The 12,960-nt window shown below is 47.2% G+C and overlaps 1 protein-coding gene across 5 annotated transcripts in view; it reads left to right on the top strand.

Moving 5' to 3' along the window:
* Positions 1-12,960, top strand: part of SLC4A11 (solute carrier family 4 member 11) — a 100,581-nt gene that overhangs the window by 53,721 nt on the left and 33,900 nt on the right. For all 5 annotated transcript variants that reach the window (XM_051798169.1, XM_051798167.1, XM_051798168.1 and 2 more), the window contains 3 exons: positions 2,494-2,617; positions 5,945-6,151; positions 10,982-11,066. In XM_051798169.1, coding sequence (XP_051654129.1) covers positions 2,494-2,617; positions 5,945-6,151; positions 10,982-11,066 — 416 coding nt within the window. The remainder of the gene's footprint in view (positions 1-2,493; positions 2,618-5,944; positions 6,152-10,981; positions 11,067-12,960) is intronic.

Raw genomic sequence — 12,960 nt, 5'->3', positions numbered from 1 at the left:
CAGTGTTGCTAAATCTTCCAGAGCTGCTGCTGCTTCCACACTTTCCCAGTCCCTCAAGTTAAGGAAACACCAGGTTTTGGTGTGCCAGCCAGGAGAATTAGCCTGTATTTGAAAGCCATTCAGTAACAAAGAACAGCCTTTTAGTCAAGTTTTCCCCTCCATACTCAAGAAGCTCTTGAGCTGAAGGGGTTTGTAACCCTGTAGAGTGGCACTGTTGGCAAGATTCTTGTCTCTGGAAATCATGGCCCTGGAGACAAGTTCCTGGAGCTGAAACATAACCCTGTCACTTCAGGGAGAAAGCTTTACTGCAGGAGAACATGTGACTTGCTTAATTATTGCACTTTATAATAGGTTTTTCCAAATAACTTTGTAGTTCAGTAGTTTCTTGCTAGGTCAGGTCCTGCCTGGTGGACATGGTAGGGAAGAGATGATGTCTGGGAAGTGTTAGCACAGCTCTGTGAGCCACAGGCAGGTAATCCCTGCTTTGGCCATCCCTGGGGTAGAACTGATGTTCAAAATGCCCAGAAGAACCTTCCTTTTCAAAACAAATCAATGAGCTCAGCAGCTGAGGTTTGAAAAGAGCTCAAAATAAGGAGAGGAGAGCTCAAAATAAGGGTCATTTTTGCTGCTGGTGCATTAGCCACTCACTGTAGGAGACCAGGTGGGTGAAGGTGGGAGAACTGAAGGTGTCAGACCCGCTTGAAGGTTCTCCAGTTGGTCTGAATCCCAGGGTTTGTGCCTTCCCCCTTGGCTTGTTGAACTGTAACACAAGGAGAATTGTCTGCTCTCCAGCCACAGCTGGATTGCAACCAAGGGCTTTGATTCAGTTGTGAAAACAAGTGTTGTCTGTGTTCCTTTGATCCCCTGGGAGGAAGGACAGGGATTGTTGCAGATCCAGACTGTTGGTTTAGTCCAGGAGAAAACTTGCACTCTATTTTCAATTACTTTTAGAAGGTATTTATTCCTCACCTTTGGACCTGCCTGGAGATTTGTCTCTTCCAAAGCTGATTTGAGTAGAAAAAGGACACAAGGGGCTGTGGTGGAGGAAATAAATGAAACAGTGTCATCTTTCTCATGACCTGTATTGTTCTAATTAAGCTGTTTGGTTTCTCTCAGACAAGTCCCTTTGTCAGATTAATTTATATGAGTCGGCTGCTTCCAATCTGTGATCAGGAAGTCAAACTCAGTCAGAAAATACTCAGTGGTGTGATTATTTTTGAATGCAAATTATGAAGAATGTGGTAGAAAATACAATGTTCCCCTGACTAGTGCGTTTCCAGCCAAAGGTCTTCAGGAGCTGTTCATGGAAGAGCCTCCAGGGTGCATGGCTGTGGGAATACATGTTAAAAGCAATGAAGTGGGCTGGAATTATGGATGAGAAGTTAAAGGAGAAATAAATCCTATCACAGAACCACAATAGGTGCTTTCTGGATGAATAAAAGGGAGCAAGCAGTTGAAATAACTTTGAACCAGGAAAAAAAAGAGGAGGGGGGGTGGAAATCACTGTGAGGTAGGAAAACACTTCCATATCTTTTCCAGTGTTAAGAGGCAAACCCTGTGTACATATTTCACCAGTGCTTTTCAGGAGGGTTGAGAAAGGAGTAGAGGCTTTAAAGGCAGAGGAGCTGCAGTCCAGGCTGGAACTATCCACCACCTGCAACTGCACCAAGCCCCAGAGTTTCCCAGCAGGAAAAATGACAACTAACCAGGTCTCAGCTCTGTTTAAACATCCCAGGGTGGGGACAGACCTGGTCTTCCATGGCCTCCAGAGGTGATCCCTGTGATTATTTCAAACAGCTTGTTGCTAGTCTTTGTCTGGGGAGTCAAACAGCCACCCCGTGCCCAGCAGGGCTGGATTGCAGCCATGGATTTCCCTGGGAGCAGGAATCCTGCCTGCTGCAGCCTCTGTGGATCTTGAGCAAGGAGGTCAGCTTGGTTTGTGTAACACATGTGCACCAGAAAGGGGAAAAATAACAGCTGGGAGCAAATGGGGAAAGCCATTACAACAGAGATCCACCCAAGGCAAAAGTGGAAATATATTGGTTTGGCACCTTGCCTTGATGTTTCCAGAAGCACTTTGGGAAATCAGGTGAAATGAAGTGTAATCTGCTTTCCAGTAATGTTTTTTAATAAGAGGCTTTTCTTGTAGAAGCTTCTGTAGCTCTGCAAATACTACGTGTGTTGTACTCTGTCATTTGGTGTCGTGGCTGTTAAAAAGCAGGTGGTGAAAGAGGGAAAGAACAAACCTTCAGATTGTGAAGGTTATTTCCCATAGAAATATGGATGTCAAATTCTACAGAAGAAAAAAGCCCAGCAGAATTGGGTAATAGTAACTTAAAATCACTTCTTAAGACTTCAGAAGGGACCCTTTTACAACCAACAGCATCTTGTGTTTCTCAGGGTTGAAATGTGTGTTTGTAAACCTCCTGCACCAGGAGAGGGCAGGCCTTGGGTTGTGGTGCCAAGTGTTAACAATTCCCTCTTCCCCCCCAGTTGCACTATAAAGTCCCTTCAGCGACGTCACGTTTGCATCAGCCGCCTGGAGAGGCCTCAGAATTGGGGTGAAAACTCCTGTGAAGTGAGATTTGTGATACTGGTCCTGGCTCCTCCTAAAATGGTGAGTGTCGGGTTCTCCCAAGGTGCTTTTTCCTTGGTCTCCTCCTGGGGTTAATAACTACTACTTTTGAAACACGAGGGGATGTGAAAAGGCCTGAGACCTCCTCAGCAGTTGTCAAGATGATTCATACTCTCCCGAGGGGTGGATTTGTCAGCTGTGTCCTCATCTCATGGCCTTGTAGCCTGATGGGGAGGAGGACACAGGCCCAATGTGTCTGCAGTCTCCATACACACCTGTGGTGCCTCTGTTACTCCACAGCTTCCCCCCCCCTCCTGCTTTACCACTTGAGCTGCTATTTTTAGAGCTGAGAAATGGTGTTCCTGGTTAAAGCCCTGCTTGTGAAAGGCTCTTGTGATTCTACAGCTGGTGCTCCTCTGGGTTACTTCCCAACAAACTCCCTTGGTGGGGCTCACAGTTACCCCCATGCAGCAGCTCCAGGTGATGTAACCAAGAGGAAGATGATGGAATTTTGGGCTCTATTGCTGTAGGAGTGAGACTGTTTGGGAGCTGGGGTGCTTGTAAGGTGTCCCTGAGGTCCTTTGGGATCTGTTTTCATAGCTTTTGGCACTTGAAACATCAAGATTGAAGCTTACTCAGGTGTCCTTACTGGTTCTTTGGTGTAGACAAGGCCAACAAATGACTCAGTGAACACATTTACTCCACTCATGGAATATCCTGCGTTGGAAGGGGCCCACAAGAATCATTCAACTTCAATATCATCAAGGTTAATTGGGGATAACCATCCTGTCTTCCTAGAAAGCACTGGCTTGACCAAGATGGGGTGTTCTTGCAGCTGATGGCCAAATGGTTCAAAGCTCAAGACCTTTGCACGCTTAATCTGGCTCTTTACACCCTGGGGCTACTGAGTCTGTGCTTCTGGGAGGTGCTGGAGAGGCTGGAGACCTTTTCTGGGACAGGATATGTCCTGATTCAGCTTCCTGCTCTCCAATGCTATCGGTGTGACCTTGGGACCTGCTGCTCTGGCCTGTCTGTCTCCTCCCGCCCTTGTTTAAATGGAAATACTGGTGTTTCCTTCTTCCCCAGGATTTCTGGCCGATCCTTCCCAACTCAATGCTTTTGGCACTAGACCTCCAAGCCCAACAGGCTGAAAACATATTGCCTTTCCTTGGGAAAAGCAGGAGGCAGAACAGCTGGGCCCGTGTGGGATGGCGGGGATCCGTCCCTCATTGTGTGGCCTCGTTATCTCCGCGCAAAGCACCCGGCGAACGGCTCCGCATCCGCTCGGAGCCTGGACCTTTGCAATTCCAATGGACAGCCTCAAATTAAGGAAAGGGAGCGGAGGCCAAGCCAGGGCTGCAGCTGCCAATATGCTTTTTATTTGAAACGCGGTGATGCAGCCAGCTCCAAGTGCGCATTTCTGGTGCAGCAGTTAAAATAATTAACCTGCTGACAGCGACCGATTAAACGGGGAGGGGGGGAAAAAAAGGCCCAGAAAACTGGCATCTGTTGTGCTGACAGCCCAGATCCTCGGCCTTTTTAATATGGAGGATGGAAAAAACTTGAGTTTTCTTGCAGTTATATGTGCTCTTCCTCTAAATGGTTCCATCATCTCCCTGGGAAAGCAAAGAACAGGGACAGCGTTGGGAATCTTGAAGCAATCCTTGAGGCCTCCTGCCCAAGAGTCACTGCTGCTCAGAGGTGAAAGGTGGAGCCTCCCCTGTGATGGCAAATCCAGGCTGGTTCAGTCTGAAAGGACCAGGCTTGCAAACTCTAAAAGCAAGTCCCAGAGCAAATCCTTCCCTTAAATCCAAACCTTTCCCTAGAAACTTAAATGGAACGTGTCCTGGCAGATGTGTCTGCAGGGACTTCACTGATGATGGAGGGGATGATGATGGAATCCTAGAATGGTTTGGGGTGGAGGGGACCCTAAAGACCATCTGCCATGGGCAGGGACACCTTCCACTAGCCCAGGTTGCTCCAAGCCTTTTCCAACCTGGCCTTGGACACTTCCAGGGATGGGGCAGCCACAGCTTCTCTGGGCAAATGGAGGAGAGGGTGATGTGAGTGATGGAAGAAGCACAACGTCAGTGATGATTTTGGGACCAGCTCGGTGCCACCCACGTGTCTGTGCCTCTGCACTGAGCCACACTGAATTATTTGGTTGTGTTCATGAAGAAACTGTTCATCTGTTGTGTTATGAATCATGGGAAGCAGTTCAGATCAATCACATATGCTCCCTACTGCTTTTCACAGCAGTGTGAGGAGCTTGGAGGCTGCCCAAAGGAAGGGAGTTTGTTTGGGTGTCTTTAGTAGCTGCTGCTTGATGAGTGTGGAGAGTAGCAAAGGTGGGTGGGTTAAAACTTTGCCTCAAAGGGAGCTTTTAATGAGCTCTGGTTCTGTGTAACTTTGCCTTGGTAGGTGTCTTATCTCACCTGACCACAGTGGTGTGAGCTGTTGAGCAGATCAGGGTTTGTAGAGCTTGGGTTTGGTGGGTTTGTGCAGGGATGGGGAGCTCAGTCTCCTTTGCTGTTCCCTTTGTATCCAATATCCAAGGTGCTCAACGCAATAGGAAAGCAGGCTTGGATTCTGCTTGAAGTTGTACCCTGAAATATGAGGCCTGTGGCTCACAGAAATGTTCAAGCCCACAAAAGGCACGTTTTCCTCAAGTATTTTGAAAATTTCCTGTCCCTTCCAAATACTCAGTGAAGATGGACAAATGCTGCTCGTGTGTGCGCTCAGCTGCTTCTTTCCCATCCTTCCCTCTGTGCCAGTACTTGCTTTAGCTTTGAGCTCTAAATCTCCACTTCTGCTGCCCGAATTACCCCAGGGTGACCAAGTGAGCTGAGTTTTAATCCCCAGGAAATAGAGATCTGATGAAGCAGGAGAGCACAATAATCTCAGTCTTTCAGATAAGACATCAGGACACTTCTCCGTGCTGGAACGTTGACTTACAGCACCTTTCCACCCCAGCAGCAGTAATGCTGAGGTGCTGTGAGATAGCAAAGACTCGGATTTGTCTATTCTTAGCAGTCCTGAAGAGAAACCAGGGATAAAATGCATGCTCAGCATGATTCAACTTTGGATTGAGTCCTGGGAAGTTGATCAAGTCAAAGTGATCAGTGCTTCTGGGCAGGACCTGCGTGGTGGTGCTTCACAAGGTTCTGCTGTGGTTGGTGATTTCACCTGCGACATCTTCCACATGTTCCTCACCTTCTCCCTCAGGTGTCTCTGGGATCCTGGAAGCCAGGCAGCTTCCTCTTCAGATGGAAACCCAGTGGGTTTATCTTTCTGGAGCGAAAGAAAAATCGTTTTACAAGTGCTTTTCCTGTCTCTTATTTTTATTTATTTATTTTTTTTCCTGCTCAGAAAAGCACCAAAACGGCCACAGAAGTGGGCAGGACCTTTGCCACGATGTTTTCCGACATCACCTTTCGGCAGAAGCTCCTGGAGACCAAAACTGAGGAGGAGTTCAAGGAGGCCTTAGTCCACCAGCGGCACTTGCTGACGGTGGTGAACCAGAGGCCCTCAGGGAGGAGTGATGGGCACAAGTCACACGGTCATAAACCACTCAAGGTAAGGCTGGCCAGCACCTCTGCTTCACCTGTGTCCAGGTGCATAAATCCTGGGGGATTTGGGGTGAGGAGGTGAAGCACTTGAGTCCAGGGGATGCAAGAAGCTCTCCGAGGAAGCACTGAGGCTTCCCTGGGTGTCCATCCACCTTCCTCACTCCTGCTGTAAATTAAAAAAAAAAAAACAAAACCAAAAAACCACACTTCAAAGAGGCAGGTGCTGAAGGGATGCAGAGCAGTAGGGGGGTGAAATGGTTACAGGACTTTGATTCCAGATGCTTAATCAAGGGTGGGATTAATGGATCACTGTGTGTTGTTGGTCCGAGGTACTTAATCCTTACAATCAGAAGGCTCCTAAGGAAGCTGCTGCTTGTCTTTCCCTCAGCCAAAAGGCTTCTTGGCCATCTCTGCACGGTAATTTCACTTAAAAACTTGCCTGTCAGTATTTGGCCTGGCTTCTCCCTGTTTGATCTGTGGCTCTGTAAAGCATTACTTGCTCTGTGCTTTAAAGTTCGGGGGAAATGCTGTAACTCGGCTTTCTTTTCTGGAATTTCCTGTGTGTTGGTCATTGCTCTGTTTTTCCCTTCAGAAATCCATTCTTTAAGCAGACAGCATACCTGGAAAAACAAACTGGGCCATCTCCAGCATGCTGCTCCTGTCCCTGAATTACAAATAACCTGAAAGCTTTGGGTTGCCTACAGTGCAGGAGCTGTTTAACTTATCACTTCTCTCTTTTTTTTTTTTTCCCTGGGATAGATTTAAGGGGTTTGATCTGCACATCTGGAAATGAGCAAAGCTCATGTTTTTCCCTGCAGAATCCCCTTGCTTATAGGTAGTGCTTTGAACTTTGCTAGACCCCATACCTGCTCTTAAGTTTGCAGAACAAGTCTTGAAACCCTCTTTAAACCCAGGTCACAGGGATGTTTGGAGCAGTGATTTGGGTAAAGTAGGTTTAAACCTTTACACTTGACCTTTCAGAGGATGTTTTATTAGAGTAGTTGAAGTGTCTGGCTCTGTCTTCTGCTAAAACTGGCCATTTTTAAAGGTGTCTAGGGGGAGTTTCTGCTCTGGTTTGGTGAGCAGGAGGGCTGGATGCAACGCTGAGCTTGTGTTGGCCCTGGCACTGGTGATTCCTACCAGCCTTGTTGGAAGAGCAACCTTGGCCAGGAAGGGCTTTGATGCCTCTGAGCCAGAGCTGTAGACAGTGACACTTGTTTCTTCAGCTCTTGCTTTTGGCATTGACAGTTGTCTGGAGTTGGTAAAGTGTTGTTTTTAAACCCTTTTATCCTTCAGCCCTTGGGAGGTGCAGCTTGGGTTAGTGCCAACTCTGCTCTCTCATGTCCCTTGGAAGAAGCTCTTCACCACCCTGCCTTGCCAGCACAGATCTTGAGAGGAGCCAGGATGGAGGTGTCTTTTCCTGAGAGCCACCTCCAGCAGCATCCCCTCCCCCTGTGCAGTAACCTGGAGAGGAAGCATTTCACATCGGCACAACCTCACATGAGACCAGGGGTGTAATTTCAACCTGTGAACTACCCCCAGTGAAATAAAAACCCTGGAGCTGCTGTATTCTTACAGTGAGCTCTCAGGAGGGTGTGAAGTCTCTTGGTGACATGAGAATCTGCCTCCTGCCTCCCTTCTTCCCTTGGTCCTGCAGTGAGGGGGGGAGAAAAGGGCCTTAAATTCTGTGTATGAGTGGGATTTTTGCAAGTACTTGTTTTCACCTCTGCTAAAACACTGAGGGGGATGTGCCAGTCACATTCCATGCTGTGCCTACAGCACTGTCACTCTGCTTTGGCTCATCTCAGAGGATTATTTAGGCAAGGCTACGTACTCAGTCATAATTAAGTCAGCCTGAAATCCTCTTGGTTACTGAGGCATCTAATTGTGATTTCGTTCATGGAGGAGCCCTGAACAGCTGTGATGTTTCCTGGCTGTGATTTTTGTGCCCTGTGTGGATTTGCTGGGGGGCGGGGGGGCTGTGCTTGCTCAGCATCAGCAGGAGAGAGGATATAGTGTGAGTCTCTGGTGTGTAAAACACTCATTCAACCCTCCAGTACTTTTGAGGAGGGCTGAGAAGGGGTCAGAGTTGTTGGAGCTGATATTTTCTGTTTGGCTTTCTAGCTGCTGTTAAGTGCTGGCTCAGACTCTCCCAACAACCCAAGTAATGGTCACCTAAGGCAAGAGACCTAAAGCAAGACATTCTAGGGATTCCTAGAATGGAAAGTGGATAATTCATGACCTTCTAGTTTGGGGTTTTTTTTTGTGTCCTCCTTTGCTGCTCTTTCCTGCTTTGCCTATTAAGAGCAGCAGGGGAAAAGCACTGGATGGACTTGCAAAGAGGAGAAGAAGGAGCCTGAAGGAGGATTTGGTGCTCCTGAGCTGCAGTTCCTAAAGCTAATAAGCCTTGAGCTTTGTGTTCCTGAGGGATAAAGCTCTGGTCTCCTGGATAAGACTACCTGTGGTCAGAATGTTAAATCAAAAGTGGTGGCAAAGCCTTGAGAGATGTGATATTATGAATGGGAGTGGGAAGCCAATGGGCCAACCAAACTTGACACTCTGAGGGAGAAAGAAGCAGGGAATAGCAGTCCAAGAAATTCCCAGCACTGGAGTGTACAGAGGAGATTAAAAAGGACAAGAGTGAAGTGTTGGCACTGTCCTTACCAAGGTTTTGGAAAACTCAGAAGGTGGCAGGAGGCAAAAGCCAGACTGAAACATGCCTGGAGTAGAGTTGGACAGGGAGGGTGTGTGGTGGGATAGGTTGGGGGGTAAAAGCAAAATCCAAAAAGGGCTACAACTTCAGAGGTCAGTAAACTTGGTCTTTTATGTTTTATATTTTTTTATCTTTTAGAACTTGGTGTTTTAGCAGCCTTCCAGTGCCTAAAGGGGACTGCAGGAAGGCTGGAGGGGGACTTGTGCAGGGACATGGAGTGACAGGACAAGAGGGAAGGGTGTTAGGCTAAAGGAGGGTAGATTTATGTTGGATACTGGGAGGAAATTGTTCCTTGTGAGTGTGGTGAGGCCCTGGCACAGGTTGGCAGAGAAGCTGTGGCTGCCCCTGGATCCCTGGAAGTGCCACTCACAGCTCCCTACAAACAGGCTTTGTGCCCAGGTGCCCTTTCCCTGCCTGCCCCAGGAGCTGCCCTGTGCCTCTGCCCCAGAAGATGAGACACCCTGAGCATCATTTTCCCTGTGCTCAGTGCAGCATGATAAGTAAACATCCTTGTCATTAAAGCCATTGTGATTCTCTGGCTGACTCATGCCTTCAGGAATCTCTTTCTGGGGGGAAAAAATTAAATTGCTTTTTGAGTGCATATGGCTTTGATGTCCAACCCTGCCACTGAATGTGGTTGAGGTTCTTGGCTTTTTCAGAAATCCTTAAAATGCAGATGTTTTGCTGGTGTCTGCCAGCGTAACATCTGTCTTTTCATCTCCATTCTTCAGGTTAGGCTTTAAACTGTCCTAAAATTCTACGGGGATGTTGGCAAATTGCAACAGAAATAAGTATGAAATATGAGATAACATATCCTGATAAAGGAGCTGGTCCTCTGAGCTGTCTTTTACACCCCAAACCCTCGAGTTTGTTGTGCCCAGTGCACTCCTCCTGAAGGAAAAGTTGCCTTTCTGTGTTTTATTTATCTGATCTTCCAGGTGCTGCAAACAGGTGAGTCCCAGCAGAGAGGGTAAAGCTGTGTGTAGTCTATTAAATGAGCACTGTAGCATCAAGTCCTTTCTAAAGCATTAATTTTTATCAGTTTCCACATAAACCAACCAAAGCAAGAGCTCCCTGCTGTTTTGAGATCATCTCTCTGTGTAAATTTTGGATCTGTGATTTTTTTTATTTCCCCCCCTTACACCCTCTAGCAGAGGTTATAAGTCTTTTGTGTCTAATTCTGCACCAAATATATGAAAAGTTTTAAATGAGCCAGCTGGGGTTGTTATCACTCTGGAAAGGTGCATTGGATTTTCAGAGTAGTGTGTGTGTTCTCTGAGAATAACAGGGGAAAAAAATCTGACAGGTGCCTCATTTGCAAGTGTTGCCTACTCTGAGTCTTTCCATGTGCTTTCCATAAGGATGGAGTTGTGAGAATTGGGAGGCTGAGAGTCAATAGCAGCTGTCACCTATTCCTGACAAGCTCCTTGTTGCCTGTGGTGAGCATCAGATCATATCACCAATCGCTCTGCACCTTTCAGGCCCCCAGACCAGAAATAAAAGGGAATATGTTGGGTATTTGGAACCCTTTCACAATGTTCTTACTGCCTTTTAACGGGAAGAATTATGGTTTGGATTTATGTGAAGTTATTCAAGCTTATTTTCTTTCGGTTGTGGAGTTTGAGGTGCAGAAAGCCTTAATTCCCTTGCTACAGCTCTCTGAGGTCTCCTTTTCCCATGAAAATGCCAAAGGATGGAGCACTTGCTGTGCATCCCCTTCGTGTGGATTTAAGGGAAGAGTTTTTTTGTGCTGGAATCTAAAGAAGAAAGTTGGCATCTCTGACGTGATGTTTAACCCCAGGGTACCCAAGGTCCAACCATCCCAGGGGATCATCAGCTCCCTCACCTGCAAAACCAGGGATGCAGATAGGAATGGGAGGGGAAAAAAGGGAAGGAAGGGAGGAAAACAGGGTGGTCTGGGGGGGGATATTTTCTCATTTACAATGCTACTGAGGATATAAATCGAGGCCCGACGAGTTTATTTTTATTATCACGACAAGATGGGAGTTGAATGCCCTATTGAAAACGAGCAGCTCTGCCCCTCTCCGGCCTGAATGAGGAGGTTAATCTCTTTAACAATGCGTGAGCCTTTGCTCTGACACAGCACTTCCTTCCTTTCTTTAGCTGCACGAGTTTCTCAATGTTGGCAAGGGGATTTCTGATGACATTGCACGAAGGTTTCCAGTGTACGCGTTGGACTTCACCGATGGTACGTTGGCCAATGTTTATGAAAGCCTTGGCCTGGCTTGGGATTTATTCTTTTTTTTTTTTTTGGTGGGTGATGTGATGTCCTGTTTACAGTGTGCATTGAATGTGTGCTTTGATATGTGTAATAGCCCTCTTATTCCTGATTTAAATAAGAATATTCGGACAAAAGGCTGTGAATGGGCAGCCCTGTGCACTGGAGATGAGGAGCTTGCAGTGTTTCCTTAATTAAGGTGCTGACTGGGTGTAGATGAGGATTTTAATTTTTATGAAGTAGTGAGGCCATTAAATGCATCGATTATTGCCACGTGGAGACTCAGATCAACTCATCACAACCTAATTAGTCAGCACTGGCCTAATAAACCCTTTCTTCTGTCTTTGCAGTCCAGCATCAACAGTATTTCTAGTGATGCTGTGGGAGTTGAAAATGCTTAAGCAAAATGTGAGGGCTGCAGTAACTTCACAGCTTGGTGTTGTGAAAAACAGGATATAGCTTGTCTGCTCTCACCAGATCACAGCAGCAGCAACACGCTGTTTACACTGAGCCTCAGGTTTTGGGCTTTATGCAGCTCCACAGTGGCCTTGTGGGGTTTAAGAGTCCCTTTTTCCCATTTATATTTCGAACTTTCAGGGATCCTTGAAGGCTGGGAGAAGTCCTTGGGGCAAACCTTGATTACAGAGCCCCAGCCTGCCATCAAAACATGTTTTTTTGGCTTACAGGGGAGCTGGTTAGTGTATTCAGGTATCAAATATAGAAAGTTTGCATAAAGTGAAGAAGTGGAGTGTAGGCAGGGAGAACCTTGGGGGTTTATCAGACACCTTCCTGCTGTTAAATTCTCCTCAGCTCAAGCCACTGCTGAGGGCAATCTCCCTTGGCTTAGCCATGAAAACAAGGTGCACACCCAAGCCCCAATTCTGAAGTATTTTAGTGCAAAGCCACCTTTCACAACAACTTAAGCCTGAGAGAAGAGTGGCCAGGCTGTGGATGTGTGTCCTTCCCACAAGGATGGTCACCACCAGCAGAGGAATGGTTGATGCTCAGCTGAAGGAGATGCTGCATCTGGGGAGTTGCTTCCCACAGAGATCCAGGTTTTTCAGCTAGGAATGCTTCATTCCCCACAATGTGTTGAGCAGTTACTGGTATCCACTCAGAGAATAAAATGGGATGAACTGCTGGCTTGGCACAGGGGTTGAGAGCTGGATGCTTTCTCCAGCTGCTTTGGATGAAACTCTTCCCAGGAGTTTTAGGGCCATAGGCAGGCTCCATGTGGAGTCAAGCTGATGCTGATTTCTCTGGGGATTTGAGGTATGTTGAGGAGGAAGGGGGATGTGACATGATTTTCAGGGCAGCAGCAAGGACCTTGGTCAAACAGAACAGATATTTCTTGGCCTGTGCATTGCTGGCATCAGGTCTGGTTGGGGACTTCAGCTCCTAAGCTGGACACTTCATCTCTGTGGCTGCTGCTTTGTAGAGTTGTCAAGGCCTCATTTTTCATTATAAAGGGATACTGAGGCACTTGAGAAAGGAATTGCTGCAGAAACACCTTTTGGGGACCCATGTTCACCTCAAGACAGGGCAGTGTCTGCCATGGCTGTGTCCTGAGCACAGCAGGTTCACAGCCACAAAATCCTATAATGCTCCTGCAGCCAACTTTTGGCCTAGAATGCTCCTGCAGCCAACTTTTGGCTGTCAGCAGATTTGGAAACCTGTGCAGGAAGAATGTAGTAAGAATTCCTTACTACATTCTTCCTGCCACAGAAACCCACTTGAGGGTCCATGATCTGGCTCAAAATGCATCCAAATTAACCTGTGTGTGCTGGCTCAGCCCTGGGGAGTCCAGCTCCACAAGCTTTCCATGAACTGATGCACAGAGTGGATATAAAACTGGTATAAAATG

Source organism: Manacus candei, unplaced genomic scaffold, assembly GCF_025592945.1.
Source record: "Manacus candei isolate 608988 ecotype Guabito, Panama unplaced genomic scaffold, ASM2559294v1 h1tg000048l, whole genome shotgun sequence".
Classification (NCBI taxonomy): Eukaryota; Metazoa; Chordata; class Aves; order Passeriformes; family Pipridae; genus Manacus; species Manacus candei.
The sequence above is the reverse complement of the archived record's forward strand: the minus strand, read 5'-3'. Positions and strand labels throughout refer to the sequence as shown.